This window comes from Daphnia carinata, chromosome 5 (assembly GCF_022539665.2).
Source record: "Daphnia carinata strain CSIRO-1 chromosome 5, CSIRO_AGI_Dcar_HiC_V3, whole genome shotgun sequence".
Taxonomy (NCBI): Eukaryota; Metazoa; Arthropoda; class Branchiopoda; order Diplostraca; family Daphniidae; genus Daphnia; species Daphnia carinata.
Genome location: NC_081335.1, coordinates 3,169,434 through 3,197,272, shown reverse-complemented (window position 1 = coordinate 3,197,272; position 27,839 = coordinate 3,169,434). Strand labels below are relative to the sequence as shown.

At 39.0% G+C, this 27,839-nt stretch overlaps 9 protein-coding genes and 1 long non-coding RNA gene across 15 annotated transcripts in view; 5 read left to right on the top strand and 5 right to left on the bottom strand.

The window, feature by feature from the left end:
* Nucleotides 1-185: 185 nt before the first annotated feature.
* On the bottom strand, nt 186-1,160 carry LOC130696082 (large ribosomal subunit protein uL18m-like). The gene is made up of 3 exons (XM_057519160.2): nt 915-1,160; nt 463-691; nt 186-387 (listed from the first exon to the last, which is right to left on the bottom strand). The coding sequence occupies exons 1-3, from the start codon at nt 1,109-1,111 to the stop codon at nt 250-252; spliced, it is 564 nt and encodes a 187-aa protein (XP_057375143.1). The 5' UTR covers nt 1,112-1,160; the 3' UTR covers nt 186-249.
* A 25-nt stretch (nt 1,161-1,185) lies between these two features.
* Nucleotides 1,186-2,990, top strand: LOC130696074 (2-methoxy-6-polyprenyl-1,4-benzoquinol methylase, mitochondrial-like). Its single transcript, XM_057519148.2, has 7 exons — nt 1,186-1,334; nt 1,390-1,841; nt 1,903-2,024; nt 2,085-2,246; nt 2,543-2,631; nt 2,682-2,793; nt 2,859-2,990. Exons 2-7 carry the CDS (start codon nt 1,472-1,474, stop codon nt 2,958-2,960), a joined length of 957 nt encoding a protein of 318 aa, XP_057375131.1. The 5' UTR covers nt 1,186-1,334; nt 1,390-1,471; the 3' UTR covers nt 2,961-2,990.
* A 233-nt stretch (nt 2,991-3,223) lies between these two features.
* Nucleotides 3,224-3,991, bottom strand: LOC130696085 (dynein light chain 1, cytoplasmic). Its single transcript, XM_057519163.2, has 3 exons — nt 3,830-3,991; nt 3,613-3,744; nt 3,224-3,500 (listed from the first exon to the last, which is right to left on the bottom strand). Exons 2-3 carry the CDS (start codon nt 3,718-3,720, stop codon nt 3,339-3,341), a joined length of 270 nt encoding a protein of 89 aa, XP_057375146.1. The 5' UTR covers nt 3,721-3,744; nt 3,830-3,991; the 3' UTR covers nt 3,224-3,338.
* Nucleotides 3,992-5,435: 1,444 nt separating this feature from the next.
* On the top strand, nt 5,436-6,782 carry LOC130696076 (serine/arginine-rich splicing factor 1B-like). Its single transcript, XM_057519151.2, has 6 exons — nt 5,436-5,784; nt 5,840-5,944; nt 6,052-6,188; nt 6,253-6,425; nt 6,482-6,524; nt 6,589-6,782. The coding sequence occupies exons 1-6, from the start codon at nt 5,615-5,617 to the stop codon at nt 6,750-6,752; spliced, it is 792 nt and encodes a 263-aa protein (XP_057375134.1). The 5' UTR covers nt 5,436-5,614; the 3' UTR covers nt 6,753-6,782.
* A 1,375-nt stretch (nt 6,783-8,157) lies between these two features.
* On the top strand, nt 8,158-10,457 carry LOC130696067 (U4/U6 small nuclear ribonucleoprotein Prp3-like). 3 transcript variants are annotated; one of them, XM_057519141.2, is made up of 3 exons: nt 8,161-8,185; nt 8,325-8,417; nt 8,593-10,457. In XM_057519141.2, exon 3 carries the CDS (start codon nt 8,605-8,607, stop codon nt 10,363-10,365), a length of 1,761 nt encoding a protein of 586 aa, XP_057375124.1. In that variant the 5' UTR covers nt 8,161-8,185; nt 8,325-8,417; nt 8,593-8,604; the 3' UTR covers nt 10,366-10,457. The 3 variants fall into 3 exon arrangements, with proteins under 3 accessions (XP_059351428.1, XP_057375124.1, XP_057375123.1); XM_059495445.1 differs by lacking the exon at nt 8,325-8,417 and having other exon boundaries at nt 8,158-8,185; XM_057519140.2 differs by lacking the exon at nt 8,161-8,185 and having other exon boundaries at nt 8,267-8,417.
* On the bottom strand, nt 10,437-12,416 carry LOC130696071 (zinc transporter ZIP1-like). The gene is made up of 3 exons (XM_057519145.2): nt 11,772-12,416; nt 10,792-11,653; nt 10,437-10,666 (listed from the first exon to the last, which is right to left on the bottom strand). The coding sequence occupies exons 1-3, from the start codon at nt 12,012-12,014 to the stop codon at nt 10,557-10,559; spliced, it is 1,215 nt and encodes a 404-aa protein (XP_057375128.1). The 5' UTR covers nt 12,015-12,416; the 3' UTR covers nt 10,437-10,556.
* Nucleotides 12,417-13,133: 717 nt separating this feature from the next.
* LOC130696089 (uncharacterized) lies at nt 13,134-14,328 on the top strand. The gene is made up of 3 exons (XR_009002543.2): nt 13,134-13,298; nt 13,376-13,903; nt 13,995-14,328. It is a non-coding gene; the product is annotated as an uncharacterized LOC130696089 (long non-coding RNA).
* A 1,234-nt stretch (nt 14,329-15,562) lies between these two features.
* LOC130696083 (coiled-coil domain-containing protein 12-like) lies at nt 15,563-23,140 on the top strand. 2 transcript variants are annotated; one of them, XM_059495345.1, is made up of 4 exons: nt 15,563-15,575; nt 22,196-22,370; nt 22,760-22,898; nt 22,966-23,140. In XM_059495345.1, exons 2-4 carry the CDS (start codon nt 22,207-22,209, stop codon nt 23,137-23,139), a joined length of 477 nt encoding a protein of 158 aa, XP_059351328.1. In that variant the 5' UTR covers nt 15,563-15,575; nt 22,196-22,206; the 3' UTR covers nt 23,140. The 2 variants fall into 2 exon arrangements, with proteins under 2 accessions (XP_059351328.1, XP_057375144.1); XM_057519161.2 differs by lacking the exon at nt 15,563-15,575 and adding an exon at nt 21,345-21,491.
* Nucleotides 17,850-19,814, bottom strand: LOC130696072 (zinc transporter ZIP1-like). 2 transcript variants are annotated; one of them, XM_057519146.2, is made up of 4 exons: nt 19,676-19,814; nt 19,102-19,359; nt 18,288-19,038; nt 17,850-18,225 (listed from the first exon to the last, which is right to left on the bottom strand). In XM_057519146.2, the coding sequence occupies exons 2-4, from the start codon at nt 19,327-19,329 to the stop codon at nt 18,110-18,112; spliced, it is 1,095 nt and encodes a 364-aa protein (XP_057375129.1). In that variant the 5' UTR covers nt 19,330-19,359; nt 19,676-19,814; the 3' UTR covers nt 17,850-18,109. The 2 variants fall into 2 exon arrangements, with proteins under 2 accessions (XP_057375129.1, XP_057375130.1); XM_057519147.2 differs by lacking the exon at nt 19,676-19,814 and adding an exon at nt 19,458-19,653.
* Nucleotides 19,692-27,839, bottom strand: part of LOC130696081 (EEF1A lysine methyltransferase 2-like) — a 32,874-nt gene continuing 24,726 nt past the window's right edge. Inside the window, exons 1-7 of one of the 2 annotated variants that reach the window (XM_057519157.2) lie at nt 20,992-21,108; nt 20,762-20,927; nt 20,626-20,681; nt 20,447-20,568; nt 20,257-20,361; nt 19,956-20,184; nt 19,692-19,873 (exon numbers count right to left, since the gene is read on the bottom strand). In XM_057519157.2, the coding sequence (XP_057375140.1) occupies nt 19,776-19,873; nt 19,956-20,184; nt 20,257-20,361; nt 20,447-20,568; nt 20,626-20,681; nt 20,762-20,838 (687 nt within the window). In that variant the 5' untranslated portion in view covers nt 20,839-20,927; nt 20,992-21,108 and the 3' untranslated portion in view covers nt 19,692-19,775. Of the gene's footprint in view, nt 19,874-19,955; nt 20,185-20,256; nt 20,362-20,446; nt 20,569-20,625; nt 20,682-20,761; nt 20,928-20,991; nt 21,109-27,839 lie in introns of those variants that run through there. The other variant, XM_057519159.2, reaches the window with a different exon arrangement.

The window sequence follows — 27,839 nt, the reverse complement described above, 5'->3', positions numbered from 1 at the left end:
AGAGGCATTGTTTGTGGGCAAATAATGAGTGCGTTTATCAGTCTGCACTTCTCCGTATTTTTTTTCCAATGAAATGTTTCTTCCTCTTCATTCTTCTTTACAGTTCATGTCTTATATGAGGCACTCTTAGTATGCCCTTACGTTCTTGTATTTGTCATTTGCTATGGGGACAAATGTACTATTCAAATCAGACATGATATTGTATTTAATTTTCTCATTTACTGTTATTTAATTTTCGAATCAGCTAGCTTATTTTGTTTGCATTTCTTCATATATTTGAGTGGGATTTTCTTTAGCCTCACGACTCCAATGCCTATGCGGAAGGAATTGCTCCGGTTCGCTAAGTGAGATCCCTCCTTTTTCGATGTTCTTTAGAAGTAATGAAACCTAGAAGGGATATCCAATTAAGATTTTAAAGATGCTAAGTGTGCTGTACAGCCATTTCCAGTAGACAACACTTACTTTTGGTGAAACCAGATTCATGACATAGTTTGAATGTACTTCCAGCAAACCACATTCTAAGCATCGTTGAGCAAGGACTTTGCCAACTGTTGCTGCAGCCTGTGTGTCTGAAGTGCTTCTTAGAAACTGTTTGATTGCCCACTCTTTGGTTGATGCTGAAATAACTGTCTTTCCACTGAAGTGTTCAATGTAGGCGCCAACATGTTGGTTGGATTGCACAACAACAAGTCTAAAAATATATTATAGTTATCTTTAACAGCATACATATAACACAACAAAATGAAATACATATATATATGCTAATCATCAGATTTTTGTTTTGACATTGACACTCATCAAACTCAACCACAAGGGAGTTCAAAATGAGCCTCTTCAATTTTGCGCAGTGAATTGTCATCACGTGAATAGGCTTATGGAGTAATAGCTTTTAGTTACAATCTAATAATCAATACCTATGCCAGTAATTCATTGGTTTATCGTCCAGTGCGTAACCCATCGGTTTAGGAGCAATACGTAACCGCTCCAAATTTCTCGGATTTCTATTGTAAATGAACGGTAGGAATGAATTATTCACTTCTCCTGTATTAAAGGAGTATGTCCTTTTTGCTAAACTAATGAAGCCGACATTTCTAATCCTTGCTTCCCACATTTTCGCAGTGAAAAATTTTCAACTACTCACAACTACTGAACTTAAGCTGCAGACGAAGATTCTTAGTTACGCGGAACGCTCTGCGACAAAAAATTCCGCGTATTATAACTTTGTCCAGACACGGCCAAAGAAAAAAAAACATGAAACTATAACAACTTGCCAAGAGCCAAACCATGTAACTGGTTTCCCCTGAAAGTTTTTCTCTAAAACAAGTCTCAAAGAGGTTAGTTGCATAGAACGCAATTTCCTACTTACAATATACCGTTTTTATGAAACAGTCTTAGTGTGGCGGAGTGATACCAACGAAACAGTGATACCTGGTTTTCGCGTTTGTTGGTAAAAATCGAAACGAACCAGGAAATGTCGCTGATACGGTTTGTCAAATATTCGCTGACTAATTTTCAAAATGGAAAATTACAAAAGTTGTTCGTTAATGAACTACATGCTGGGCCATACTACAGTGTGTTGAAAGACAGAAATAAGCTAGACAACTTGAATAGCAGTAGAACTAGCGATGAAGACAAAAAGGTAGATTTTGGCTTTCAGACAGTGTCTGCCACTGAAAAGGCACAAAAGGTACATCAAGTTTTTGAAAATGTGGCCTCAAAATATGATCTTATGAATGATGTGATGTCAGTTGGCATACACAGAATATGGAAAGATTACTTTGTAAAAAAAATGTTTCCATTACGCCCTGGAACAAATATTATTGATGTTGCTGGTGGAACTGGTAAGTAAGGACAAAACAGTAGTATGGGGAATTTAATTCACTTTTGCTTATCATATTTCAGGTGACATTGCCTTTAGGATGCTACAAGCCATAGAAAGACAAAATAAAAAGTACAATAGCTCAGCTGATGGTGCCATTGGAAGTAGAAAAAACACAACCATTTTGATCAGTGACATTAATCAAGTACTAAAGCTTCTTTACATTATTGTTTCTAAACTAATACAGTTCTTAAAAATCAAACAGGCCATGCTGGACGTCGGCAAAAAACGTGCACTAAAGATGAATCTTCAATCCGATGACCTGAGTTGGTTATGTGCCAATGCACAAGAGTTGCCTTTATCCGAAAACTCATTTGACCTATACACCATAGCTTTTGGGATTCGCAACGTTATTGACGTTTCGAAAGTACGGAAAGCTAAGTTCGCCTTTTCTCATTGTTGCTAGGTTGATGTTATCACCTACAGTCGGATGAAAGTTCAGGTTTCTAGTAGTCGGTTGTTTGTCAAAGCGGATTTAACCGCCTTCGACGTATCTCCATTTGTTACTGGAAAATTTTCATCCGACACTGTTTTTCAAGCCTAGTTAGCTTGAACTAGTTTGGTGATCAGTTATTCCGCGTGCCGTAAGATACGCCTGATTATTCTCATAAATCTAACGAAAAGCGGGAACACTGATTGTAAATTCACTGTGTTTACTTGAAGGCCTTGGATGAAGCCTATCGCGTACTACGACCTGGAGGAAGATTTATGTGCCTAGAATTTAGTCACGTCAAAAATCCGCTCTTAAAATGGTAATAATTTCCCTATAAAAAAAAATTTATTTCAAATTGAATCTTCATAGGATGTATGACACATATTCCCTCCAAGTGATCCCTCCGTTAGGAGAGGTGGTGGCAGGAGATTGGAAATCTTATCAATATCTCGTTGAAAGTATTCGAAAGTTCCCTACTCAGGTAATGATAGACGTCATCAAGCAGTAAATTCCGTGCCGTTTATTTAATTAATTTGCTTCTGTTAGGATGACTTTAAGAATATGATTGAAGAGGCGGGATTTCGTAGCGTTTGCTATGAAAACTTGACATTTGGTGTGGTGTCTATACATTCTGGTTATAAAATCTAAGAAAAAATAAACATTTCAGCTTTGTGTTAATTTTTTGTATTAGCGAAGAAGCCCGATGGGAGCATCTTGTGGCGATGAATTCGGGTGGACATGAACACAGAGATTCACAACAGAAAAGTGACCAAAAGGGGGACAGACTACACCGATAATCCTCATGTCCAATATTTATCCTGTATCATGAGTCTGAAGCAATTTCTCAATAATGTACTGTGAAATATTGGGGCTAGATGGCAAAACAAGAAAAATGATGAGCGATGTGTAGGGTGGGAGTGGAGCAAGAGACCAGCAAGGGTTACATCATAGGATGGATCACTTTGTGAGTGTAAAATCTTGTAAAATGTGTTTTTGTTGGATGATTAGGCTCTTGTCAGACAAATCCTAACCAGACTTGAAAAGAAGGATTGCCACTTGGCCCAAGTAGAAATAGATGAAATGCCTTGTTTCGTGGGTGACGTATGAACCAAAGTTCCTTCCAACTATGCAATGCCAAGTGGGGTTGTACTTTTTGTCAAATTCTTTTTTGATGTATGCTGCAATATCCTGTAAAAATTTTTTTTTTTAAACAGGGGCCATAGATTTACAAGACATTTTCTGAAAGACCCAATATCTTAATAATCAAGATACGATAAATATCCAATGCATAATCATTTACCTTTTCAATGTTGTATTTTTCCAAGGCTTGTGTTGCACAGTCCACAGCATCTTGCTGCATTTCCTCGGACATGTCGGCATTTTTAATAACAGCTTTTCGATCGGCCATTCTAGTAAAATCTTGTCACAACTTCTGGAGGAAGGAGAAAATACGAATGAAACTGGCCTGTTGCGTTTTAAGGACACATTCTATGCAAAAAATGTGAATAAATCAATACTTGTTTAAAGGATCAGTCTTGATTCTTCTTGTTTTGAAAAACCTAGAAGTTTCTACTGCACAGGGCTCGGCAACAGTAAATCAACTATAGAGTCATGAACAGTCACAACTGACAATGTTAAATTCAAGATTATTCTGACCGGCGCAGAGCTGCAGACGGTTAACTGCTACCGTTGTATTAGTCAAGGCCTTGAACAGTGAATTTTGACATGGATGTTATCGTTAAAATCAATGTAGCACAGCGCCAATTATTGCAGGTGAACTTTTGCTCCATGAGCAAATGTTTTTATATCTAGTAAAAATTTCAAGTAATTCCAAGACACATCGATGAAGAAAAAGAAAATAATAGAAATTGTCATAAAGATTTCAGACATATTTAAGGAATTTATATTTTTTTTTTGCTGTTACGGTTAAAATTGTTAACAGTATTACGCTCCGTTAGATGGCAGTACTAGAAATGGCTGAGAAAATGGGAGTCTGAATTCCAGAAACAGCGTTATGGCTTTTGCACGTGTATCGCCTTTCTGATATCGTTAGAAGTAGGGATTGAAACAAGCGGATTCTAACGATAGTTAACGAAGGCGGTTTTATTTAAACTAAAATTAACAAAGAATTAGTTAGGAGCAGACTATTGGAAAATATTACGTTATTTTTCGTAAAAGTTTATACCAAAATTTAGAGTCAAAACTTTTCGCCATCAAGTTAACATGCAGCTCATTCGTTTGCTTGTGAATTCCATCAGTTTCGTTTCTTTGGCTATGTTTATGATTATATACACTACGGCATTTGTTTTCTGAAGTAACGTTTTCGCTGAAAAGAATATCAGTGATGAAAAACGTACCAATAAACGGAAAATTTCAAATTCGTTGTTATGGCAGATGTCAATTGCTTTTGGCTTTTTCCCCACGACATGTTTCTTTTGTTGTGTTCTCCCATATGCAATGTTATGTGGTTCTTCATTATATTGCGGAATGATCGATAACAAAAATTAAATAACTTTATGAGAGTAAATGTGCAATAAAAGTTTAAACAAAAACAGATTTTCTACGCAAGAAGGAAACGTAGCCTATCGCTGTATAAAATACCTGTTTATTTATATACCCAATACATGGATCTCTCCAAAAGGACGACCTTGTCGGAAAGTTTATTGTTACGTCAATGCAGTTGGACGGAATGTAGGAAACAACAAAATAAAAAAACTTTTAGTTCCGACCTTGGAGTAACTTGTTAAAAATCTAACTAGAACACAATTCAGCTTCTTTTCTCATTAAGAGCCATGATAAATGGTGGTGGAAGTGAACCCAACAGTATGGATTTGCTATTAAAACCAACAAAGAAAATGTGCTTAACTGTTTCTTGAATGCCAAATAGAGTTCCAGTCGACAACCCTTTTTTAACCGTCGATTCCAATCCAATAAAAAAAGGGCAATTTTCTGGTGCACCAAATTCATTTGATTTTAAACATCTTTGAAAGGTCATTGAATACTAAACTAATTAGTAACAATGAAAATCGTTTCGGCTTCAAGAATTCAAGTAAATCATTATTTTTAAAATTGTAATTTAAATAATTTAGGTTCAAAAATATTACTAAGTTGCTGATCTGGCAATGCTTGTACCGCCGACGCCATTGCGCTTTGAGAAAAAATTTCAGCATTTTCTTTGACAAGGGGCGCCTTACAGCACCCCAAGTACTTGTGTGACGTGTTTTCGGAAAACCTAAACCATTATTCGAATTTGATTCAAGTTCTGTTTCCAATCCAAAGGCTAGTGACAGAAAAAAGTCGACATGTCAAGTTCCCGCAACAATGAAGCCCGAATTTATGTTGGTAATCTGCCACCCGACATCCGCACTAAAGATATTGAAGACTTGTTCTACAAATTTGGAAAAATTGCCTATATTGATTTGAAGAACCGAAGAGGACCTCCGTTTGCATTTGTTGAATTTGAGGATCCCAGGTATTTGTTTGGCAAATTTATTACATTATTTATGTAATTTCAAATGAAATGCTAGGGATGCCGAAGATGCTGTTCATGCCCGTGATGGCTATGACTATGATGGGTACCGCCTGAGAGTAGAATTTCCTAGGGGCTCCCAGAATTCTGGTGGTGGACACAGGTTGGTTGCTCTTTCACTTGTAAAGCATATTTTTATTACTCAAAAACTATTTTATCAATACACAGCTTAAAGTCTAAGAAAACAAAAATAATATTCTTCTTCTTCAGGGGTAGCAGTGGCCGAAGTGGAGGTAGAGGTGGTGGAGATGGTGGGGGCAGAGGTGGTGGTGATGGTGGTGGAAGCAATGGAGGTAGAAGTCGAGGACCACCTGCAAGAAGAACTAATTACAGAGTTATTGTGACGGGTAGGTCAGAAATATACAATTTAATCAGTGACATGAGAAATAACTTAAGTCCTATCAATTTTAGGGTTACCTCCTACTGGCTCATGGCAAGATCTTAAAGATCACATGAGAGAAGCTGGTGATGTCTGCTATGCTGATACATACAAAGATGGAACTGGAATGGTCGAGTTCCTTCGTTATGAGGACATGAAATACGCCATAAAGAAGCTAGATGATTCGAGATTCCGTTCACACGAGGTTCGAAATAATATTTGAAAATTTGTTTAAAAATTTTAAACATTCACCATGTTTAGGGGGAAGTGTCCTATGTCCGCGTGAAAGAAGACAGCGGTGATGGTAAACAAAAGATTATATCATCTTAGTTTAAATGATTATTGACATCGATGTTTATAACGTGTAGGTCGCAGTGGTGGAACCCGCGATCGATCCCGATCATATTCTCCAGCCGGTGGTGGAGGTGGCAAGACACGCGGAAGTCGCGGCTCTCCCAGCTATTCCCCCGTTCGCCGTGGTTCTTATTCCCGTTCACGCTCACGCTCACCTCGTTCCAGATCACGCTCTTAAGGACATGACTGGAAACGAAAATCAGGAAAAACTAAAACAAAAATATTTCAGAAAAAAAGTTGTGCTATTTGGACAACAAAATGCTTAAGGATTGGAAGGACTGGAGGAAAGGGGTCTTTGGTATTGTCTCCATGGTTCATACTATATTTTCAGTAATTCTTAGATGAATAGCAAATCTTTTAAATTGCAAAAACCAAGTTTTTTTTTACATCAAGCTACAATGCTTCATCCAAGATTTCAATTTTTTTTACAAGAAACTCAATTATCTCTTGGGTTATGATTTTTTGGCATTTGCAATTATTGCTACTAATCATTCAGTTTCTTCTCGACGTACACGAAATCATTTTGGTTTCGAAATACCCACAATCCCCCAAATCCAGCCAATAATTTTTTTTTTTTTTTAGATTTTTTTTTCATGAACTACCCATCCTTTCCTTCTCCCCTCCCTCTTGTAATACACAAATAGCGGTGCGTCGAATAAACATGATTCTCATTTTCTTCCCCTTTCTATTTGTAGCGTACACAGCAAGGTTGTTGCTCTCTCTGGATGGGATTGTTGTGGGATTTGGATTGCATTGGAATGGATTTGGATGGATGGATGCAATGTGGATTGATAGGTGACAGGATCTGGAGGAAAGGCTGGAAACGGTAGCCGCAGCTCCTCATCTACAACAACCATCACGGTGAACTGCAGTGGACTTACCGTGTGAGGACCGATTTAACATTTTAAGGGATCTCTTGGATACCGGAACTTTGGAACTGAAATCTGAGGAAGAGCGTCCAATTAGGATTACTTACCCTTCAATTTTTAGACACCAAAGCTTCTTTAGATTAATTCGGAGGACACTGAATTGGTGAGCCCTCGGAAATGGGTTACCAAGAAATACCCAACTGGGAAAACAAATGGTGATTTGCCAAAAAATATGTGGGAAAATAATAGAAACCCATAGGCTTCTAATAATACTTTTTTTTTTGCCAAACCTGTAGGAAACGAACTTTCACTATTTCAGCGACAAGCCGTTTATTTTCTGTTTCGATTTCTGTATGGTTGATCTCCTATAAAATAAACCTCCGAAATCTGAGCCCTTAAAACTTGGCTTGTGACACGTGGCTTCATTTGGATGTAGTTACCCTGAATAAGTGGGTCCGTTAACTTGTAAATAAAAGTATTGTACGTACGTATGGCGATTAGGCACCTCGTAAAGTAATTAATGTACAACGATGTTAACTTTACCATAGTGTGTTATCCTTAGAGCTTTACCTTTGATATTGTCTATGAACTATTTGATTCTTGAGGTTGTACAGTACGTTGTGTGATTGATTGATATTTTGTATTTCTACGAACCTCATTGAAATGTTAAAAAGTCCCTCTAGATGGTGTTTCAGTAACGTTGCTTGGGCAACCAAACGAACAGAAACGCACAGTTTAGCGGGTAAGACACGTTTTTTCTTTCAAGAATTTTCCACTTTAATTATTATCATTCCCATCTTCGTTGAAATTAGGTGTAGTAGAACTGAAGTTAACTAAGTGATTCTGACTTTCTTGTTTTGTACATGTTTCGTTTGAGAAAGTGATCTGTCGACAACCAGATCGCGACCGGTCGCCGAACAGCACTATACTGTTGTTCTGCACGAATTCAGCATTATCATCTTGTTTTCTTCTGCGTAAGATTTCACGTTTGTGTAACTAATTTGTTCGCTTTTCATAAACCACATTGTTGTGTCTTGGTATGCTTTCACTTGTAGACCAATGTTTGAACTACTATAATTTTGTGGCTGATTTACATCCTACGAAAAATGATTTTTTTAAATTCAGGTTTTTTGTTGTTCATTTTTATAGAAATTGTCAGTCATGGCTACAACAAGCATCAAGCGACTTAAAGAAGAGGATCCAATGGATGGTGCAGAACGAGAAGCAAAAAAGTTAAAATCCAGATTCCATGATGATAGTGGAGAAGATGGGAAAACCAATCTTGATAATTCAGAACAACTGTCTTCTTCTCAAATCAGAGAAATGATGTTAAATGCTCAAAAGATGATTGAAGAAAGGAAGCGTTCCCTTAATCAGCCACCAGCGCTTCTGAAAACTGCTCCAGTCCTCTCATCTCTTCCGACACCTGCAGTTCCTAAGGCTCCTGCTCCTTCCTCAATGGATGAACGAGCCAGAAAAATTGCTGAATTACAGGCTCAAATTCAGTCAAAACTAGCAACTTCCACTTTGGCAACATTGAACTTGAATCTGCCCAAAACAGTGAGTGTCCCTGGATCAACTAACGAAGTTTCTAGTGAACCAAAGCCTGGCCCTCTCATCCTTAATGCTGACGGAAGAACAGTAGATGCCACTGGAAAAGAAATAGCGCTAACCCAATACACACCTACTCTCAAAGCAAATATTCGCGCCAAAAAACGTGAGGTGCTCAAGACTCATATGGGCAAAGGCTCTCATCAGCAGAATGAGGAAGCCGGAAGTTTAACAGAAAGTCGCTTTTTCGACCCCCGTGTAGCAGCCAAATCGGCTTTACGGACACGCAGAACTTTTCACTTCCACGAACAGGGCAAATTCCAGCAGGTGGCATCCCGTATGCGAATGAAAGCTCAGTTGGACAAATTGCAAAGTGAAATTTCGCAAATTGCCCGCAAAACTGGCATCAATTCGGTTACTGCTCTAGCCCTAGTTGCACCACGGATTGGCGATCGTAAAGAGGAAGAAGAAATTGATTTAGAATGGTGGGATTCGGTCATTTTGCAGACTCGAAGCTACGAAGGTGAAGACGGCCAACCCAATTTACGTCAAGAAACCATTACTAATTTGATCGAGCATCCTATTCAAATGCGTGCTCCCACTGATCCGCTCTCTTTACCTTACCTTCCTGTCTTCTTGACTCAGAAGGAGCGGAAGAAGCTGCGTCGCACCACTAGACGTGAAAATTGGAAAGAAAAGCAAGAGAATATCCGCCTGGGACTGGAACCACCACCACAAGCCAAAGTCCGCATATCGAATTTGATGCGCGTGTTGGGCAACGAAGCGATCCAAGACCCTACCAAGATCGAAGCCCATGTTCGAGAGCAAATGGCCAAACGTCTTCAAAATCATCAAGAAGCCAATGCATCCAGAAAGTTGACAGCTGAACAACGTCGTGAAAAGAAAGAGAAGAAATTGCAAGAGGATACCAGCACTACAGGTGTTCACGTATCCATCTACCGGGTCAAGGATCTGTCCAACTTGTCGAAGAAATTCAAAATCGAAACTAACGCCAAGCAACTTTACATGACGGGATGTGCAGTCATCTTTAAGGACGTGAATGTTATCATCGTCGAAGGAGGACCTAAGCAACAAAAGAAGTACAAACGATTGATGCTCAATCGCATCCGGTGGGAGGAGGACCTCGTCAAGATAAGCAAACACGACACTGGATCCTCGCAGCCTGAAACGCGCAATTCTTGCCAGCTCGTCTGGGAAGGCACGACCAAACAACGCAATTTTGGCGACCTCATCTTCAAGCTCTGTCCTTCTGAGGTTGTGGCCCGCGAGCACTTCCGCAAACACGGCGTCGAGCACTATTGGGACCTGGCTTATTCCTCCGCCGTGCTGGAAGAAACTGAAGAAAAGTGATTGGTCTAATATCGCCTTCTGTTATCATCCCCTTCTTTCTGGGCCAAACGTTCATATTTCAATATTACAACTAATAAAAAGATTTGTCTTTATTTCTCTTTGTTTACAAAAATGGGAATGTTGCATAGGTTGTTGCAGGAACATCTTAGGCCATGGAACTGACAAGACCATCGTGATTAACAGCTTTTATTTTAAACTTTTGGTAAATAGAAAGAGTATTGCGGTGTCGTGACGGGCTGCAAAACAAACGCGACTCCTGCAGTGGCTTGATTTTCGGCATGATCCGCTTGATTTCCGTGACCTATTCAACACGTAATAGCGGTATTAATATCCCCTTATTCTTTTTCATTTATCTTTTAACAGAATCTAATGATTTTCAGTTTGCACACAAGAAACTCTTTCACCAAGTAGAAAAGAAATACTAACCGCCGAGTGCTTCGAGTGCCGATAGGAGGATGAAGCCAAGGAAGACAAAGAAGAGCTTAATTAATCCATTTCCTGATTTTCTTCGCTCGCGTTCCAGCACTTCGAGGAAAGTCACGTAAAGAAGCGTTCCAGCGGCGATGCCTTGCAGGATAGCGATGATGAGAGTATGAAAAGCTGTAGGATCTTGGAAATATTCAGTCACCAAGATACCAATTGCAACTCCAATGGGAGTAATAAGGCCCAAAGTAACCATGTAGGCGATGTAAATGCAGATGCGGATGTGAGAAGCTAACATCTCCATGCCGATACAGAACATGATAGCGAGCTCATGGATTGTAACAGCCGCAAAGAGGAACCAAACATCCTTAAGAGTCGGCTGCAAACCAATGGCCATTCCTTCGAAAATGGAATGGAACGAGAGGGCAAAGACCAGGAGGAAACCGCGTATCGCGGCCGTTACTGATCGCTGTTCCAGGTCTGATAGTATAGGTGGCCCGTGACTGTGACCATGGTGTCCGCCTCCATGGTCTGAATCGTCGTCTGTTTCTTCCTCTGTCAGGGCGGGCACATTATTTTTGTTTTCAGCATTGGAAATTGTAACAGTCCTCAGTTTGTGATGATCGTCTTCCGAATCAGAGGTAATCGTCTTTACTGGATTCTCAGCATTTACATTTGATAATCCCACAGCATTTGTTTTCTTCTTGGTCTTCTTGGAGTGGCTATGGCCGGCTAACAGTTCGCCTAGCTCTTCGAATAGATAAACAGCAAAGAAGCCCAAGCAAACGATGCCCTCGGCGAATGGAAATTGTTCCAAAATAGGATATTCTCCTGACCTGATTACCTTGTCAAGAGAGTCGCGTACCTAGGGATGTGTAAGTGATACGTTATCAGGCATTTTTTTATTGATATGAGCAGGTATTTATTTGCACAGTGCTAACAACGAGAAAACAAGGCGTTCTTTTTTCCGTGGTTTGCGTTACCTCTGGAATCATGTGAATGAAACAGGTGGAGAGTAGAAGTCCGGCGCCAAAACACAGAAAAACGGATAGGAACAAGTCGATTCGTTGACGGCGTTTGTTGACAGTTTTCTTTTCGGCTGCTTTAATATCTCCTCGTTTCCCCCACTTATCAAGCTTTCGGTACACTTTTAAAGGTAACAATCCGGCTATGAGTCTCAGGCCCGCCAAAAGGATCGCAGCGCAGATTTTGTTAACGAGCATCATCTTGATGCAGTTAATTTAGTAGTAATTATCCGACAACCAGTGCGACCCAATCAGCTTGAAATGGCTTTGATGATTGAAAAACTCTTTCGTCGATCAGTTATTTCGCGTTGGGTGGCGAGAAGATAAATGTGATGCAAATGTTTTACGCTGAATTATCACTAACAGCTAGCTTGCGTTGGAGCGTCAACCAGCTATGAAAAGGTAGCGAAACGACCCGTAACGGAACAATCATGGCCTTTTAAACAATGCCAAATCACCAACTGGATTTTTCTTCTCTTGTATCAGGTAATTGTGACGAGATAAAACGATTCGATCAATCAGAACCTAAACAAACGAACAGTACCGTTAGTAGTTGACTATTGCCGATTGAATTGCAACTTGTCACAGACACCTGTTCGCGTGGCAAGGCGCAACGGGAGACCCAACAATCCGCTCGTTCTCTCCGACCGTTTTAGTCTGACTGCTGCCCGTCGGTAGCAAGAGGACCCAACACCTAACTACTATGCCCCTCCCCCTTTTTTTTTTCCCGGATGTTTTCTCTTCACCCTCTACGAAACTAACAAAAGCGCGCCCGTAACACATTTTCTCTTTTCCTTATTCCTTTATTTATTGGGTTTTTTTTTTTTTTTTGGCTCCAAGGTTCTTTACTTGGACATAGTTTGTTTCTCCCATTTTGAAGGAGACTTTGTACCCTTTGGTTATCACAGAAGAAGAAGACCAGTTCTCTAAAAGAGGAAGAGGGTATGTTGTCGTTAGTGATGAAAGAAGAGGAAAGTAGTGTTTATTTTGTCCAGGGCCACGCGCGGCTTTGTGCCCAGCAACTGCGGCGTTTCATCTCGAATGTCGGGTGACGATTATGCACACACGTACACACTTTAGTTCACTGATAGGAACGAGCACGTTGCTGAGATTTCTCATCACGTCTTCAAATATTGTCCTGTTTTCATGTCACTGTTTATTGGGCAATAATTATGTAAAGTTAGTTAGTAAGTTCAATATTGTTAAAGAGATTTGCAATCAAATTGCATAATGAAACATTTCACAATTCTTCAAAACGCCTAACATTGTAGCACATTGAAACATCCTTGACCCATGTCCTTTTTTTATTATTAGGATTCACGCATCGATGCCTGCTTTTGTGTTATTACGTAACATGTAGATGCTGTTTCCGAACGGAAATGAGCTTTTCCGCCTATAGCAGAGGAACAACGCCCATAATTCTTGGTTTCTTCCGTCATTCTGACACAGCAACTTCAGTTTTTTCCTACCCAGCAGCCAGCAAAGGTATACGTCACGTCTTGTGATCTTTTATCTGGTTTACTGAACTTTGACCGATCCCTACGGCTTCTTATCTTGACTAGCATGGGATAACGTTAACACTCATTTTGGACAAACTCGGAGAAATTCTTTGGGATGAAAAGAGACTGAAAAACGAATGACGTCATTTGTGTAAGTTGAATTTAGGAAGAAACATGAAGAAAATGATGAAATCAGGAAAGGTTTAATTTGGATTAGCAAAGAAAGATTAACTGATACGATCATTTGTTTCCTCCTTGTGTTAATTTTATATATGCTGATAACATCGACAAAGTTACAATTTCCCTTTACTATTTCATGCTTTTTGCCTTCTTTCGTTTTAGGTGTTTATGTAAGCCGCCATACATATACAATTAGCAATCAGTTTCCGACAAGGACGGTTTTACTAGTAACACGTCAGTTTTAAATTGTTTGTAAATTTTTGGTCTTGCAGGGGAACGCTTCTCAGAATTTCCGTAAGCTTATTCCATAAATTTCGTGAGCTATGCACGCTGACCAGCAACCGTTAGAGTACGTGCCGTTTGAAATCAATATGCACCCAACGCATTCATCCCGAGATATTCGCATCCGTGGTACGTATTAACGTTATCTCTAAGTTACACAACATATACAGCTCCTCATTTCATGTAATTCTATTTTGCTTGTGTGTGACAACGTACATAGTAACAGGCGATCTCCTTCGTTCGTTAGATAAAACTCTTCATCGAAAACTTAAGTATTAAGGGAACTTAGGTGCAACTTTCGCTTTCTACAAACAATGGCGATAAAAAGCGATGAAGCTGTAACAAATCGCGATGAGGTAAGAAGAAAGAGAAATTGGGGACAGATTTCCTTTCAGCTGGAACTTGGAGGAGACAACAAATGTGCTTGCAAAATGGCAACTATTCTTGTGGAAAGAAGCGAAAATTTGCAGCTAAAAAACGTGCGTGATTAAAAAAGTCATAGAGCATTCTAAATCGTCTGTCAACTTTCTAGCTGTTCCATGAGTTGGCGAGAAGCTTACTGGAAACGTCAGTAAGTGTCAGTGTCAGTAAGTGCATCAAATGCGATGACAATAATAATCAATTTCTCCAGACTATTATGTTGTTATTCACGTTCCAGCACTCAAATGAACATGACGCAGCGAATTAGCTGCAACACCTTGCAGAATGGCGACGGCCTGCAAATGGGCGGCTGGCAGATTCTGTACACAGTCTACTACAACCTTGACTGTGCTTCAAAAAGCTCTGCAAATTGCAGGTAACACGTGCGATATAAAATAAAGAATAACGTACTGCGCACTGCCTTCCATAGCTCGTTCACGGATATGCAGGGGCTATTTCGCAACCGTTAACCGGCCATGCCCGGTGACCGTTTGTGCCAAGAGCAGCAGATTTCACCAACGAGACCATGAGACCAACGAGGTTGGTTTATCATGGATTTCTTGAGGTATGTTTAGCCCACTACATCTTAGCATCAGCTTAGACCTAAGGGTTACTTTCGTAACAACGTAGTACGTTTTATTGGAACCAGAGATTGTTATATGGAACGACACTGTCTCAAGCGTTCAATGTTCTTTGTTTTCTCGACATCAAACAACAGCCATCCAACAATGATGGCTATAACTACACAATGTGAAACGATAGAGGAGGTAGGGCGCAATTGGAACACGCGGCAATTGAAACAAAAATTCTACCACTTAAAGTATGCAAGAGATTTCGTTTAAAAAATTTGAAATAACGGGAATTAGGGTTCTACATTTTTAGAAAAAATTGGAGGCTTTAGACTCCAAACGTTTTCGAGTTATCCCTGAAAATTGTTTTTTGACTGTCCATTTTTTGTTTTTTCGCAGGCAATTTTTTCGTTTTCACATCTAAAACGATGGAGAAAATCATTAAAAAAGGTCTTAAATCGTTCGTTGTTCATTAAGCTATAAATTGATGACATTAATTTTTTCCTAGCTAAATTTTATCCCCCATAAACATTAAAACTCCGTGAAGACCCATGGTCGGAGCAGTTGGAACACCTTGTTCCAATTGCGACCCTTCCGTATGCGCGTCTCCTTTAATGTAGTCTGGCAACAGTGTTCCCTACGCAGCGTATTAGCAGAGCTCTTTTTTCAATTATTGTTTATTTTGGGTTTCTTTCGTCTGCTGGGTGGCTGGCATTTGTCGTCTGCCACAATGTTTGCGCTTTTATTTACAACGTTGACGAAAGAAATTAAATTTTAAAAATTAAATTAAGGACATTAACAACAATTATGATGTAAGGCTGGACATGCAATATTCGATTATAAAAATTTGATCTCCATACTATTACCCGTTCTTTGAATTACTGACGGTTTTCTGAACCTAATTCAGAAAACTACTAAAATTCATTTAAAAAATATTTAGTTAGTATAGAAAGTTATAAAATATCTTAAAAAATAAAGATTAAGATTCTCTATATTACTGTAAAAAATTCATCAAAATACGTATCCCAGATTCTGAGATATCGCCATTTTAGTTTCTTCATAAAACCGGGAGCTCTCTTATGGGAAAACCCACGTTTCAATTGCCCAGACGCCCTGTTTCAATTGCCGAGTAGAATTGGCAATTGAAACAACTTGGGGTACCTCCAGTTTTTTACGCATAGCAGATGTTAATCTTTGCCAAACCCACCCAAAAAAAATACGGTTATGTAGCTGAGATAATTAGCTACAAATCTATATATTTTTTAGTTTACTTGGACGATTTTTGTAATCGTACGGAACAAAAATAAGTTTTGTGTTCCAACCACGCCCTACCTCCCCTACTTCAACGTAGAATTTAAGCCCCAAGTAAAAATGAAAACGTTCGAATGATGTAATTTCAATTCGCGTACAACCCCATAAAAAACATAAAAGGACAATCGTTATATTATGTGGCATTTCAACACCTTTATAGTTATTAAGCAGTTGAATTCGTTCAAGAGATGTCAAACAAAATGCGTAGAAATTCTTATTTTATTGTCATCTGCATGCTATTGATTCTCGTTCAGATTCAAGCAGGTTATTTGCACATTACGTTGTAATAACGATGTCTCTCACCAAATCAACAATTTCATGCAGTAACACGTGTGTTTGTTCAGCTCCCCGACAATCTCAAACAAACACCCCTTTAGTTAAAAGAAAACTGATCTCGGGTATGGTTCTTAATGCTAACGGGAAGGTTCTTCCCCGTTTTGTCAAGGTGAACGCCCACCTGGATTTAAGCTAATGTGCAATGATGGACGGGGAGGCACAAGTCATTACTGTTTTACTGGCTATAAAGTGCTGTATTTTCCCGAATAGTAAAATACATTGGGATTTAAAAAATGTGATAGATTTAACGTTTTTATTTGAAGGACGATAAAAAAATTATTAGATATATTTAATATTAAAGAAACGTAGTCTACAGTGGTTAGGCAATTCAATCATTGAAAAGGTGGAGAGGGTAAGAAACACGGTGAAGAAGGCAGGGAACAGAAAATTATTCTGTACCCTTCCTTTTGGAACTTGTAAGGGGGACGGTGGAACTATTTTAGTTTTGATTTGTTTTCCAACGAGTGAAGAGGTATAAAACCTCTTGTTTTTATTCCTGAGAGTATCATTTAAGTTCTTAAGGGAAAACAGTGCGTCGATTTCGAATAGGGGATTACCATTCTTTAACGACATGAAAAACTGAGGGAGAGGGTGAGTAACATAAGTTAATTGTTCCTTTTTATAGCTAGCTCTGGCCATGTACCACTATCGCGTTTTCTTGATATTCGTTTTCCTGGGAAAGGTCGTTGCAAAGACGACATGTTTATTTTCCATTTCTAATGAATAATTTCAGTCAACCAACGTTTATGTTTAATCTGCTCCAGTATTTCTCGTCGATAGCAAGTCTGGTTGTCATCCTCTACCCAAAGTAACACTTGTATAGTTTGTATGTTTACTGTTAAAATTTTAATTCAGTTTTTTTAACTACTTGTAGTTGAACTTGAACATGCCAAAAGATTTCCTTTTCTTCCTTTGTTCCTTCTTTTTAATTGTCGTACTAGCCGGAGCAGGTATTTTGGACGTTTTCCTTTTGGTGTGGATTACCGAGATTACATTAGTCATGTTCTCGTTTAGCTCCTTCGAAATTCCAGTTGAACCATACCCCTCTAATCATGGGACCCCATTGTCATATGCCCATTAGCGTCAATGAAACCACTTGCTACTGGAGAGGATTGTCCCCCTTCTGTTTTGCTAGAGATGATTGTCCAGAGAATACCGTTTTAATTTGTAAAGACAGATGTGGCGATGGAGTGTGTTGTTGGACTGGAGAAAAATCTTTGTGTTGCCCAATGGACCAAGAATAGAAAACGATATTGAATTGTACCGAACAAATAACTTGTTCATTGGACAGGATAACATTCACGGACGTGAGCACTTTCTGTAGATTCAGCGAAACGTCTTCTTAAAAATGTGAATTGCTTAGTTTTTATTTTGTTATCGAAATTGTGTGATTAGTCATCTTCTGTTGTTATGTATGCTTACAGTTTTTTAGAGTCGATAAAAGGATTTATTGTGGGTAAACAATGATGGTACATCCTTCACATATTTTTTAGTCTTTGGTACTCCAGCAGAATCCAAGGACTTCAAGGATAAAGCATATAAAACAGCAGGGAACAACATTCTCTCATTGTAACCCACAGAAACGGATAGTGTCGTAAGGTAGGATGACTAAGCTACGATATAGGAAGTTTTTGTTTCATTTAGTTCAAGTCCATTCGTAAGACTCCGGCCACTCCACGTAGAATCAACGCAAACATGGCTACGACATGGTGGCGTTCAGAACAAGTGGCAGATCCTGTGCCATTTCCTCTACAGCGATTGAGCTATTTACAGGTATGGCCATAGTGTTAGTAGTAACAGGATCATGCTGTCCAGCTACATAGAAAATTAAAGATTATAATCCAAACTGATCTACTTTATAATGAAATAAATCTTACTGAAGGTTTCCATGAGAGTGAGGAGGGAAAATCCGGTAGCGATGGCTGCTAGTTTAACCAAACCATTTCCGGGTTTATTGCGTTCACGCTCCAATACCTCGAGAAACGTGACATAAAGGAGCGTCCCTGCCGCGACGCCTTGTAGAATGGCAATGACTAGCAAGTGGGTAGCGGATGGGTTTTGGACGTATTCAGTGACTAGGATACCAACGCCCACGCCGACCGAGGTAATTAATCCAAGTTCTACCATGTAGATAACGTAGAGTAGCACACGGAGTTTAGAAGCCAGCATTTCCATCCCAATACAAAACATGATGGCTAATTCATGAACGATGACTGCTGTGAAGAGAAACCAGACATCGCTGAGTGTGGGCTGTAAGCCGATGGCCATTCCTTCGAAAATTGAATGAAATGACAAGGCTGCTACCAACAGAAATCCCCGGATTGCCGCAGTGACCGATTTCTGTTCGTTAGCAGACAATACCGGGCCGTGAGCGTGATCTCCGTGACTGTGGTGGTGACTGTTTCTTCGTTGATTACTTATCTCTAAACCGAGTAACGATTGAGATTTCGACCTTTCCATTTCATGTGCGTTTCCTTCTGGTGGATCGTGTTTGATCATTTTCTCGCCCAACTCTTCCAGGAGATAGACAGCAAAGAAACCTATGCAGATGACGACTTCTGCAAAAGGGTACAGCTCCAGCAAGGGCCAATCACCCACCTTTGAAGCCTGAAGGAACGATGTCCGAACCTAAATCCCATAAAATGGCATTCTGCTTTAGATTGTTGAGTATAATTTACCATTTTAACATACTTCTGGAATCATGTGAACGAAGCAAGTCGACAGCAGGAGTCCAGCACCAAAACAGAGAAAAATCGAGAGAAACATGTCAACTCGGTTCCGTCGTCGACTTCCAGTTTGTCCGTCGCCTTTACTGCTCCATTTTTCCAGTTTTCGGTGGACTTTTAGAGGTAGTAAACCAGCCAACAGTCTCAGTACAGCTAGAAGAATGGCTGAACATATTTTACTGACGAGTAGCATTCTCACTCGGCACAACGAAGGTGAGAACAACTGAAAAATGCAAGAAGTGACAAATGAAAACATTTGTGATATGTTGTCTCAACGTAGTGATTACGTTATTCAGCTGAGTAATCTTTTTTTAAGTTTACCTCGTAGCTTCTACCGAATGTTTATCGTTAATTATTTGCTATCTTTACCCCAGATCGAGCTTAGTTTTCGTTTTTTGAGTTTCTTTCTTGGTACCCATAGATTCATATCTACAGGTATGCACAACATAGGTAAGCGTAGGATAGGCCAACTATGGTCTACGTGACTAGGATAGGGATGAAACATGAATAAAACATCTTTTTGGTAATTGATCACGTACCCGATTTTTTAAAATATGCTTCGGAGCCTTGTAGAAGTTCTACAGACTGAATTTAAAAAAAAAAGGCGCTATTGTAGAAATGAGCTTTTTAACTTCTGTATTAACTATTCTTTCGGAAGACGACAACGCTGACTTTGTTACCCTGCTGTCCACCGAACTGCATTGAAGGTGTTGGTATGACTTCGGTCCGGCTATAGTCTGAAAAATGAAAACATAAAACAATGCATAAACATATAAATCTGTGAGAAACAATTGGTAGTTCAAAAAATCAATTCTATACATGTTGCCATGTGTTGCACAATTTCGTCAATAGTCCAATTGCAAGTAGCCATGAGAAATAGCCCATCTTCTTTCAACATACTAGACGTGGCTTTGAGGTAACGTTCGCACACCGCCGAACCAAAATCTTCCATCAGCGAAATGGCGTCAAACGTCCCCTTGTCTAGGAGTAAGTTATATTTCCCATGGTCCTCACTATCGACTGCCCCTTCGCTAAGCACATCTATAGTCTGAATAACAAATTGCGCAAAGACGTTATCTTCTAAATGAAGTACACCATAGCTATTTAGTCGGTGACGTACTTTGTAACTTATGTTTGCTTGGCGACTTTCCGCAATTGCGTTGGCTAAGACGATAGCCGATTCGGAGTAATCGACGCCCACGAGGTTCTCGAATCCCTTTTGAGCCTTCATAATACAGCACAATTTTGATTGCTCTCATGAATTTTTCAAACCTTTTGAAAATTTTATGATGTTACAGCACAATACTTACAAGCTGGATTAGGAGCACTCCATTACCACACCCAAGATCCAAAATGTTAATATTTTTTTCAAACTTGTCTGTTGTCCATTTCACAATTGAATCCATTACTTTTTTCCCAAACCATATTTCCCCTAATAAATATAAAACTTACACAAATGTGATAAAAGTATGATTTTTAGACTACTCACCAATATCTCCATGATCTTTGAAATTTTCCAGTTCAGTTACATACTGCTGGTCCCAACTAAATATTGTAAATCACATGTTCGAAATGAAAATTGGATAAGCAATAAAACATGTGAGAGTTATGCCAGCAATACTTACAAGTTTTTTGTTCCTAGTACTGATAATGATTCTTCTTCATTTTCCTCTGTTTGAAGCAAGCTGTTCTCTGTTTCCATTTGTAGATGAAACTAGTTATCTTAAACTAATGATGATAATAATGAACAACTTGTTACAGACTGGAGAAGTGAGTTTTCCCTATAAAATACTTTTGCTGCTGTGAGTTAAGGACACTACATATATTTATGATGAACTAAAATTCACAATAATACCGAAATAAATCTTGATTGCTCCTCTTATTTTTTTTTCTTTGTGATTCGAATTTCTTATAGGTAGATGAAATACATACATTTAAAAAAATTGTTCTCCTAGCGTGTTGTTTTGCTTTGACGTCAAATTCAAAGGACTTTGAAATGAGAACCTAGATGGCAGTTCAAAAAAGGAGATTTCAATCATAAACTTAAAAAGGATGATAAAATCTAGATTCGGGACTTAAATTCCTAGGATAAATAAATTTTTAAGCTATTGATTCATTTTCTTGTGAAATTGCATTCATAAAAATTTAAAACCAATTCAAATTTTAAAATATAATTCCAGAGAAAATCAATGTGGCAACACTGTCAGCCTGACAGCCGCCGAAAACTTATTGACGGCTTTTATAAAGTTGAAAATCAAAACTACTCATGTATGATTCGTTTTTCGTGTGGCTTATGGAATTGAAGTTAGTTTAGACGTTCTAAATTAGTTTTCTGATACACCCGCTTTCAATTAGGTATGATATGACAATTTTTTTATTAATTTTTTGTTTTTGTATCTAATGTGTATGCCAAACTGATCAAGTGAGTTTCCCTTGATTTTACACTGGTTAACATTTAATATAAGAATTTATATGTTTGTTTTACTATTGAAATTTTTAACATTTACTTGGAAATGTGAATATTTTCTTTTCATGCTAGATATTGAAAATGAAAATTCTCTGCACTATACTTCTTTGTCTAGATTCTTATGAGACATCCATAATTTTTCATTTCGATTTTGGTTTTTTCATGCAAAATGTAAGGAAAAGTAGTGTGCATATTTCAAAATTTTGTGGGGCTTTTAAGATCCTCTCAATAATTTACGTGATTAAATTGAAATATCTTTCCCAAAACTGAATTAGTCGTAGGAAGCAATTTTTTCGAAACTCTTTAACATTCATGAATTTGGTTACAAGAGAGAAAAAGGTAAATTTAGATTGATTTGAATGGCATCTTTTAGTTATTGAAAACTTAAAAAATGGGCAAGTTTATTTCTGGATTCCAAAAACCAGAAACGATCCACCACGAAAGCTAACTAGAGTAGTAACATTTTAGTAACTAACGATATGTACTCTTAAAAAATCGAAGAAGTCTATTTGAAAACGTAGAAGATTCAGTAAAAGTTACTATTTCGTACGAGAAACCCTGCGTGATGTTTATTTTCTCTTTTGTGCCCAAGGGACATTGACGATGGAAGATGAAACGTTAGCGGCTAGAGAGCAAGAGGAGGCGGCGAATTTGGAGAACGAGGCCTTGAAACGCAAGAAACGAATCGAAGCATTGAGGCAACTCAAGGAGCAGCAGGAACAGACGAGGCAATCGAGCACCGAGTCTCAGCAACAGTCACTACCCAGGTATCCATCAATAAAGCAACTACATAAATAACATATCCTCGAACCGGAAAGTTGGCTTGGCAGCGGATGGAAATAAACTGAATTGGTAAAGAGATTTTCAAGCGAGCAGCTCCCGATCAATACAAAAAATACTCACCGAGTTGAGAGAAAGGGAGTAGCAATGGCAATCCGTAACGCGTTGTAAGTTTAACCATGTTTAATTGGATGGCTGGCAACTTTTAACGCAAAAAGCACAAGAGCCCCAGTCTTTCGCTAGTAGCGTGCACAAAACTGAAGCAAAAGGTTATAGAAGAGGAACCATTTCGCAATTATTTATTAGCTCTCAAGTTCGATTAGCAGCCAGCCAGTCTGTTTCATTTAATTTTCATTTCGCTATTCTTTTCTTGCAGGCCAGTGTTTCGTAGCTACAGGCCACTAGATGAGGAGCTGAAAAAGTCTAGCGTACCACTGGCTGAACCAGAAGAGGTTGACCAACACATCACCAAAGAATTGGGCAAAGCTGCCGACCCACCTGTTCTTGAAGAAATCGTAAGTACAAGTCAAACAACTGTTTCATCGCTTTTCAAAACTTAAACATATTACGCGTTTTACGTAGGATTTGGTGAATTTAGCTCCAAGGAAGCCCGACTGGGATTTGAAACGCGACGTGGCTAAAAAACTAGCCAAACTGGAGAAACGCACTCAAAGGGCTATTGCAGTCCTGATCCGCGAGCGTCTAATGGAAACGAAACAAGACGATTTAGCCGCAGCCGTGAATGCTCTCAACTGACCAGATGAGGAGAAAAGAGAAAATCGTCTTATTAAACCGCCAAATTTTGATTTGGTATGGATGCCCACCTACCGCCCACCATCTTTACTTATTCATCAAAAATGAAAGAAAAATACACAACGGAGAGGCGCACCAAACCGTCCGGTCAAAAACAAAAAGGTATTACCGTAACGGAATTACGTTAACTGGATTTCCGTTTCTGATGACGCACATGGCGGAACGGAAGGGGTGGGGAGGGTCGACTCGATGGTGATGAATGCAACTGGTGCACAGCAGCGACCAGTCAACTGAATTTTTTTATTTTTAAGCGAAGAAGCGGTGGATACAGACAAACACAGACCCTCACACATTGGGGGGAGGTAGAGAGTCAATTGGCAACAAAGAAAAGGGGTGTAGGAGGATAGAAGAAAAAAAAAGTGGGCTGATTCTTGAATTTAGCTTGGGCGTTTTGGGCTGACGTCAAAGATGTCACATAATTTTTTATTTTTATTCCTATTTATAATTTTTTTTGTATATGTGTGTTTTAGTTGCTTTTTCTTCTTCCCACCCGTTTGAACTCCCCTTTACTCTTAGCAACGACTCTCGTCATGAAATATGAGCAACTCTTGTGTGCGCTTTCTTTCTCTTTGCCGGTTGCCTAGTCCCGTCGTTTGGCTCGTAGTCAAGGGCGAAAGGTAAAGAGAGAGAAAAAAGAATTGGACGAGTTGCGAATAGGGAATATGAAAAAAACTTTTCCTTTTCAGATCGTGAATCCTATGGAGACACACCTGTTGAAATAGTAATGCGAAGCTTCTCTCGTTTTTCTCTTCCCGGTTACGTAGAAAAGGTAATGCAGATGATATTTCAAGAGATTTAGTTAGCCGTTTTCTTAGCTTTGTAAACTTGGAATGTGATCGGTTTACTCCTGTAGTTTATTCTATTACTTTACGTCGTATTTTGCTTCAAAACAGCCGGCGAGAGACACCGATTTTCGTTGACCAGGAAAGATTAATAATGACATGTCTTAGGTCGTAGTTATACTGGCCTTTCTTTTACAAATCAAAAGGGAGCGGTGAGAGGGGGATCCTATTGAGTGTCGCCATAGCCCATGCGTTGACGATGACGTCTGATTACATCTTTTACTCTTCTATACGTGGTTAATTCGATCAGAGCCTGGGAAAGAAGAAAAGGCGAGACATCGGGGAGGGGAGAAGTTGAACGAAAAAAAAAATTGCATTGAAAAAGGGAAGTTCGAATCCCGTACCGTGTTACCAAGTCAAACTACGTATAGCTAGAAAACACGGCTCGTGCGGATCGATCGTTCTTTAGCCAAGTTACGCGCATACGCGCTGCTTCTTCGTGAGTCTACAGGTGGGAGTCAAACTCCCGCTGCGGCATCGGAAATCCGGAAATAACCAGGTATATAAATAGAAAGAAAAATTCAAACAAGCGAAAAAGATGCAAACAAAGGGGAGAAAAAAAAAATAAATCAAAGAAGCAACAGGCTGTTAAAAAGGATGTTTCCACACGAATCAAAATTTTATTTCTTTTTGTTTTCGTAATCATTTGCATTACGCGAAATCACGTAGTCGTTGATTTGTTAATGAATTTTTCTTTCTTTTGCGCGTTACTCGAATCTGTGCAAAAACGCGAACGTTGGCTGTCATTTTCAAACTTTCGTGTAACAACGCCATGATGGGAAAAACTTTGGCCATTTTTTTGTCGGTTTTTATCATTAGCCAACAACTTCCAAGGCTACGTGCGTTTGTGCCACCTGTTGTCATGACAACTGCATCCGATGTGTTTTTTTTTATACCTGCACAAAAGTGAAGAAAGAGAAGGAGGATTTTCAGGAGAGACTGTCTCCGTGACAACCAGCCCAGCTAGTTGAGAAAACTGAAGTAAAAAAAAAAAAAAAATGAAGTTTTTACTCAAGCAACTCAATAGCGCAATTGTATAATGTATAGGCCTATATATCTGCCCTGCCTTTAAAGAAGAAAAAAACGCGGATGTTATACTACACGAACGAGGTCGGTCTAATCTCTCACGGAGGTCGCTTGTATACATGTTCTCCGATGGTCACGGATAGGCACACACAGGCTTATCGGTGGTAAAGAAACAACTAAAACTTTGATCTCGTAAAAAGAAGGGGACAAAAAAAAGTTTTGAATCGATTGTTTGTCGGCACAATGGACGAAGCACTCAACCATTAACCTAATACAAATTTAACATTAGATCGATGAGGTGATCATGTCGTCCGTATAGATCCTTTTCGATTAAAGCGCTTGTTCTTTTTTTTTTGTTTAGTACATCTATTATTTCTTTTTCTCAGTTCAGGGAGAACATGCTGCGTGAATCAACCTTTTTTGACAAGACACTTTGAAATTCCGTGGAGAACTCAATTTTCACGCGCTCTTTGTCAACGAAAACTTGTTATTCATTTTCGAATTTTTTCTAGCGCGTTTTATACGTGATTTGAATCAATTTATCCTCTTTGATTTACCGTCTTTTTGCATGGCTAAAACCAGGCTATCTGTCTCCAGAAGATGGGCACAAAAAAAAATCGTATATGACAGGTTGTTCGTTGAGGGCACGCAAACTTTTGACTCAATCATTTATACTGTTGTATTACGAACGCGCACAGCTCGTGTGCCTCAACTATTTGTAGATAAAAGATCGCGTCGGAGATGGATTCGCGACATATCTGAATGGATCGCGCAAGGCCTGTTCGTCGGCATTGGCAAAAAAAGGGAGAAATAACAACAAAAAAATTGAAATAGAAAAAGAGGTAGATAAAAAGAGCGCAGTTTCATCAACTCAGAGTGCACTCTTTTCTTTCTTAGCGACGTTTTTTTTCTCTTTTTTCTTGCTTTCTTAATAAATAAAGATCTTATCGTCTAATCTATCTAATAAAGATCTATTTCAGATGATGAGAGTGGGCTTTGCGCAGCCTTGAAGATGAACCCTGTAGACTCATTGCTTTTCAGAAAAAAAAGGTTAGTTGTACGCTATACCACTTTGTTAATATTATTTCTTTGCCCAGTGGACACGAGTGTTGCTGACCAGTATGCTGATGAACATCCCTCACTTGATTTGTCCTCTTTGTTCAACAGCGCAGAAAGGTACAAGCTAACAATTAAGTAGACGAGAATTGAATTTAAACGAAAGAAGTCTCGTCGTTTGAAAAAAATCGTTACGAGATAAATTGGGAAAAAACTGATTGCTGTTGCAGGATTTACAACAGCGGCTTTAACATCTCCCTAGCATATAATATGCGGCTACCAATTCCTGTTGATCAAACACGGTAATGATGTCTTGGGCTGTTCAAGTTTTTTTTTCCCTTCTTCCTCATCTCCTATTTTCTTTTTTTCTTTTTTTTTTTTTTTAATTATTTTTAAAGATGGAAGACACTTTTTTTTTTTTTTTTTCTTCCATACCATCGTTACTATATATACAAAAGCCTCTTGTGTAGTTTCTTTCGTCGGCATATACATAACAAACTGCACGTAACGCGGAGAAAAGAAAAAAAAAGGGGTTTGAGGGGAGGGCCCTAGTTTTGGGTAAGTAACTACCGACGTCGTTGAGGTGCGCCATCACCAATCGATCTGTTGAAACTAGTATGTATGCATGTATATACTAGACGAATATGTACACCCTAAATCTGACAAGGTGTATAAAAAAAGAAGCTATAAAATCAAGTTGTAGCTGCGGGGCGGTCGATGATACCGACAAACTTGACCCCAAAACACGCCACGGTCTAACACAGACGTCAGGTGCTTCCTTGCACGAATGTTCGCATAGCAATTGAAAGGCATGTTCTCTTACCTATCGATTAATTCAATTTTCTTTGCAGTTATTTATCAATTGATCTGGATATATGCGAAAGACATTGCCGGTCCTTTTATTTTGTTGTACATGTCGCCCGACAAAGGAAAAATCGAAAGTTTCATTTCAACGAATCAATTCGACGATTTTTCAATCTCATCTTGATAGACAGCACAAGAAAAGAAACATCTTTAAATGTCACAACTGTCAATCTTGTAGCACAATCTTATAGACGTCGATCGATGTAACATTGCGTTTATTGACCAAGGTCATATATCAATAGAGCCGCTATTGGTGCGGGAGTTACAAACCGTGGGACAGACTCGAATTGAAGTTGAAGTAATTATCGAATTCGATAGTGTCGTTAAAAAGAAAATTTCGTATCCCTCTTTCAAGAAGAAACTAGTGACGTCTAATGTTTTATTCCAAAAATTCGGTGGTCTTGATTTTCTACCCTTTTTTCTTTTATCTTGTGTGTGTGTGTATGCCACTTTGCTTTTTTTAGCTCTGCAGTAACCGCAGCAACGGGGCCCAGGTAGCTGGAATAAAGCAGGTAGCCCCGGGGAGGTCATCATCGATCTCTCGTTGCGTCTGCGTCTGAGATGGCAAAAAAAAAAAAAAACTTGCACTGTGTTGGCTCCTTCCGTCTATAAAGGAGGCTATGACAACCCCCTGAGCTCCTGCAACTGCACAGGTATACATCCCATGTTTGCCATATTGGACAATATATAGACGGATTTTGCTGTCGTAGATACATACCTTCTATTTTTTTTTAAATGTATTTCGTCATCGATTGGTTTCCTGGTGCTCCCTTCCTTTTTTATTTCTGGGCTTTTGCCAAAGTGTTGGGAAGAGTGTAAAGTTTTGATTCAGAGATGCGTTGACAGATAGCTGTA

Excerpts from the sequence above, each read along its gene's own strand:
- LOC130696082 (XM_057519160.2), bottom strand. The coding sequence starts at position 1,111 with ATGTGGGAAGCAAGGATTAGAAATGTCGGCTTCATTAGTTTAGCAAAA. Across the intron at positions 692-914 it reads CCAATGAATTACTGGCATAG|ACTTGTTGTTGTGCAATCCA; the intron begins GTATTGATTATT and ends ATATATTTTTAG. Across the intron at positions 388-462 it reads TGAATCTGGTTTCACCAAAA|GTTTCATTACTTCTAAAGAA; the intron begins GTAAGTGTTGTC and ends TATCCCTTCTAG.
- LOC130696074 (XM_057519148.2), top strand. The coding sequence starts at position 1,472 with ATGTCGCTGATACGGTTTGTCAAATATTCGCTGACTAATTTTCAAAAT. Across the intron at positions 1,842-1,902 it reads TGATGTTGCTGGTGGAACTG|GTGACATTGCCTTTAGGATG; the intron begins GTAAGTAAGGAC and ends ATCATATTTCAG. Across the intron at positions 2,247-2,542 it reads ACGTTATTGACGTTTCGAAA|GCCTTGGATGAAGCCTATCG; the intron begins GTACGGAAAGCT and ends GTTTACTTGAAG.
- LOC130696085 (XM_057519163.2), bottom strand. The coding sequence starts at position 3,720 with ATGGCCGATCGAAAAGCTGTTATTAAAAATGCCGACATGTCCGAGGAA. Across the intron at positions 3,501-3,612 it reads AAAAATACAACATTGAAAAG|GATATTGCAGCATACATCAA; the intron begins GTAAATGATTAT and ends AAATTTTTACAG.
- LOC130696076 (XM_057519151.2), top strand. The coding sequence starts at position 5,615 with ATGTCAAGTTCCCGCAACAATGAAGCCCGAATTTATGTTGGTAATCTG. Across the intron at positions 5,785-5,839 it reads GTTGAATTTGAGGATCCCAG|GGATGCCGAAGATGCTGTTC; the intron begins GTATTTGTTTGG and ends ATGAAATGCTAG. Across the intron at positions 6,189-6,252 it reads TTACAGAGTTATTGTGACGG|GGTTACCTCCTACTGGCTCA; the intron begins GTAGGTCAGAAA and ends TATCAATTTTAG.
- LOC130696067 (XM_059495445.1), top strand. The coding sequence starts at position 8,605 with ATGGCTACAACAAGCATCAAGCGACTTAAAGAAGAGGATCCAATGGAT.
- LOC130696071 (XM_057519145.2), bottom strand. The coding sequence starts at position 12,014 with ATGATGCTCGTTAACAAAATCTGCGCTGCGATCCTTTTGGCGGGCCTG. Across the intron at positions 11,654-11,771 it reads TCATTCACATGATTCCAGAG|GTACGCGACTCTCTTGACAA; the intron begins GTAACGCAAACC and ends ACACATCCCTAG. Across the intron at positions 10,667-10,791 it reads GGCACTCGAAGCACTCGGCG|GTCACGGAAATCAAGCGGAT; the intron begins GTTAGTATTTCT and ends CGTGTTGAATAG.
- LOC130696072 (XM_057519146.2), bottom strand. The coding sequence starts at position 19,329 with ATGCTACTCGTCAGTAAAATATGTTCAGCCATTCTTCTAGCTGTACTG. Across the intron at positions 19,039-19,101 it reads TCGTTCACATGATTCCAGAA|GTTCGGACATCGTTCCTTCA; the intron begins GTATGTTAAAAT and ends TATGGGATTTAG. Across the intron at positions 18,226-18,287 it reads CACTCTCATGGAAACCTTCA|CTGGACAGCATGATCCTGTT; the intron begins GTAAGATTTATT and ends TTTTCTATGTAG.
- LOC130696083 (XM_059495345.1), top strand. The coding sequence starts at position 22,207 with ATGGAAGATGAAACGTTAGCGGCTAGAGAGCAAGAGGAGGCGGCGAAT. Across the intron at positions 22,371-22,759 it reads CAGCAACAGTCACTACCCAG|GCCAGTGTTTCGTAGCTACA; the intron begins GTATCCATCAAT and ends CTTTTCTTGCAG. Across the intron at positions 22,899-22,965 it reads CACCTGTTCTTGAAGAAATC|GATTTGGTGAATTTAGCTCC; the intron begins GTAAGTACAAGT and ends CGTTTTACGTAG.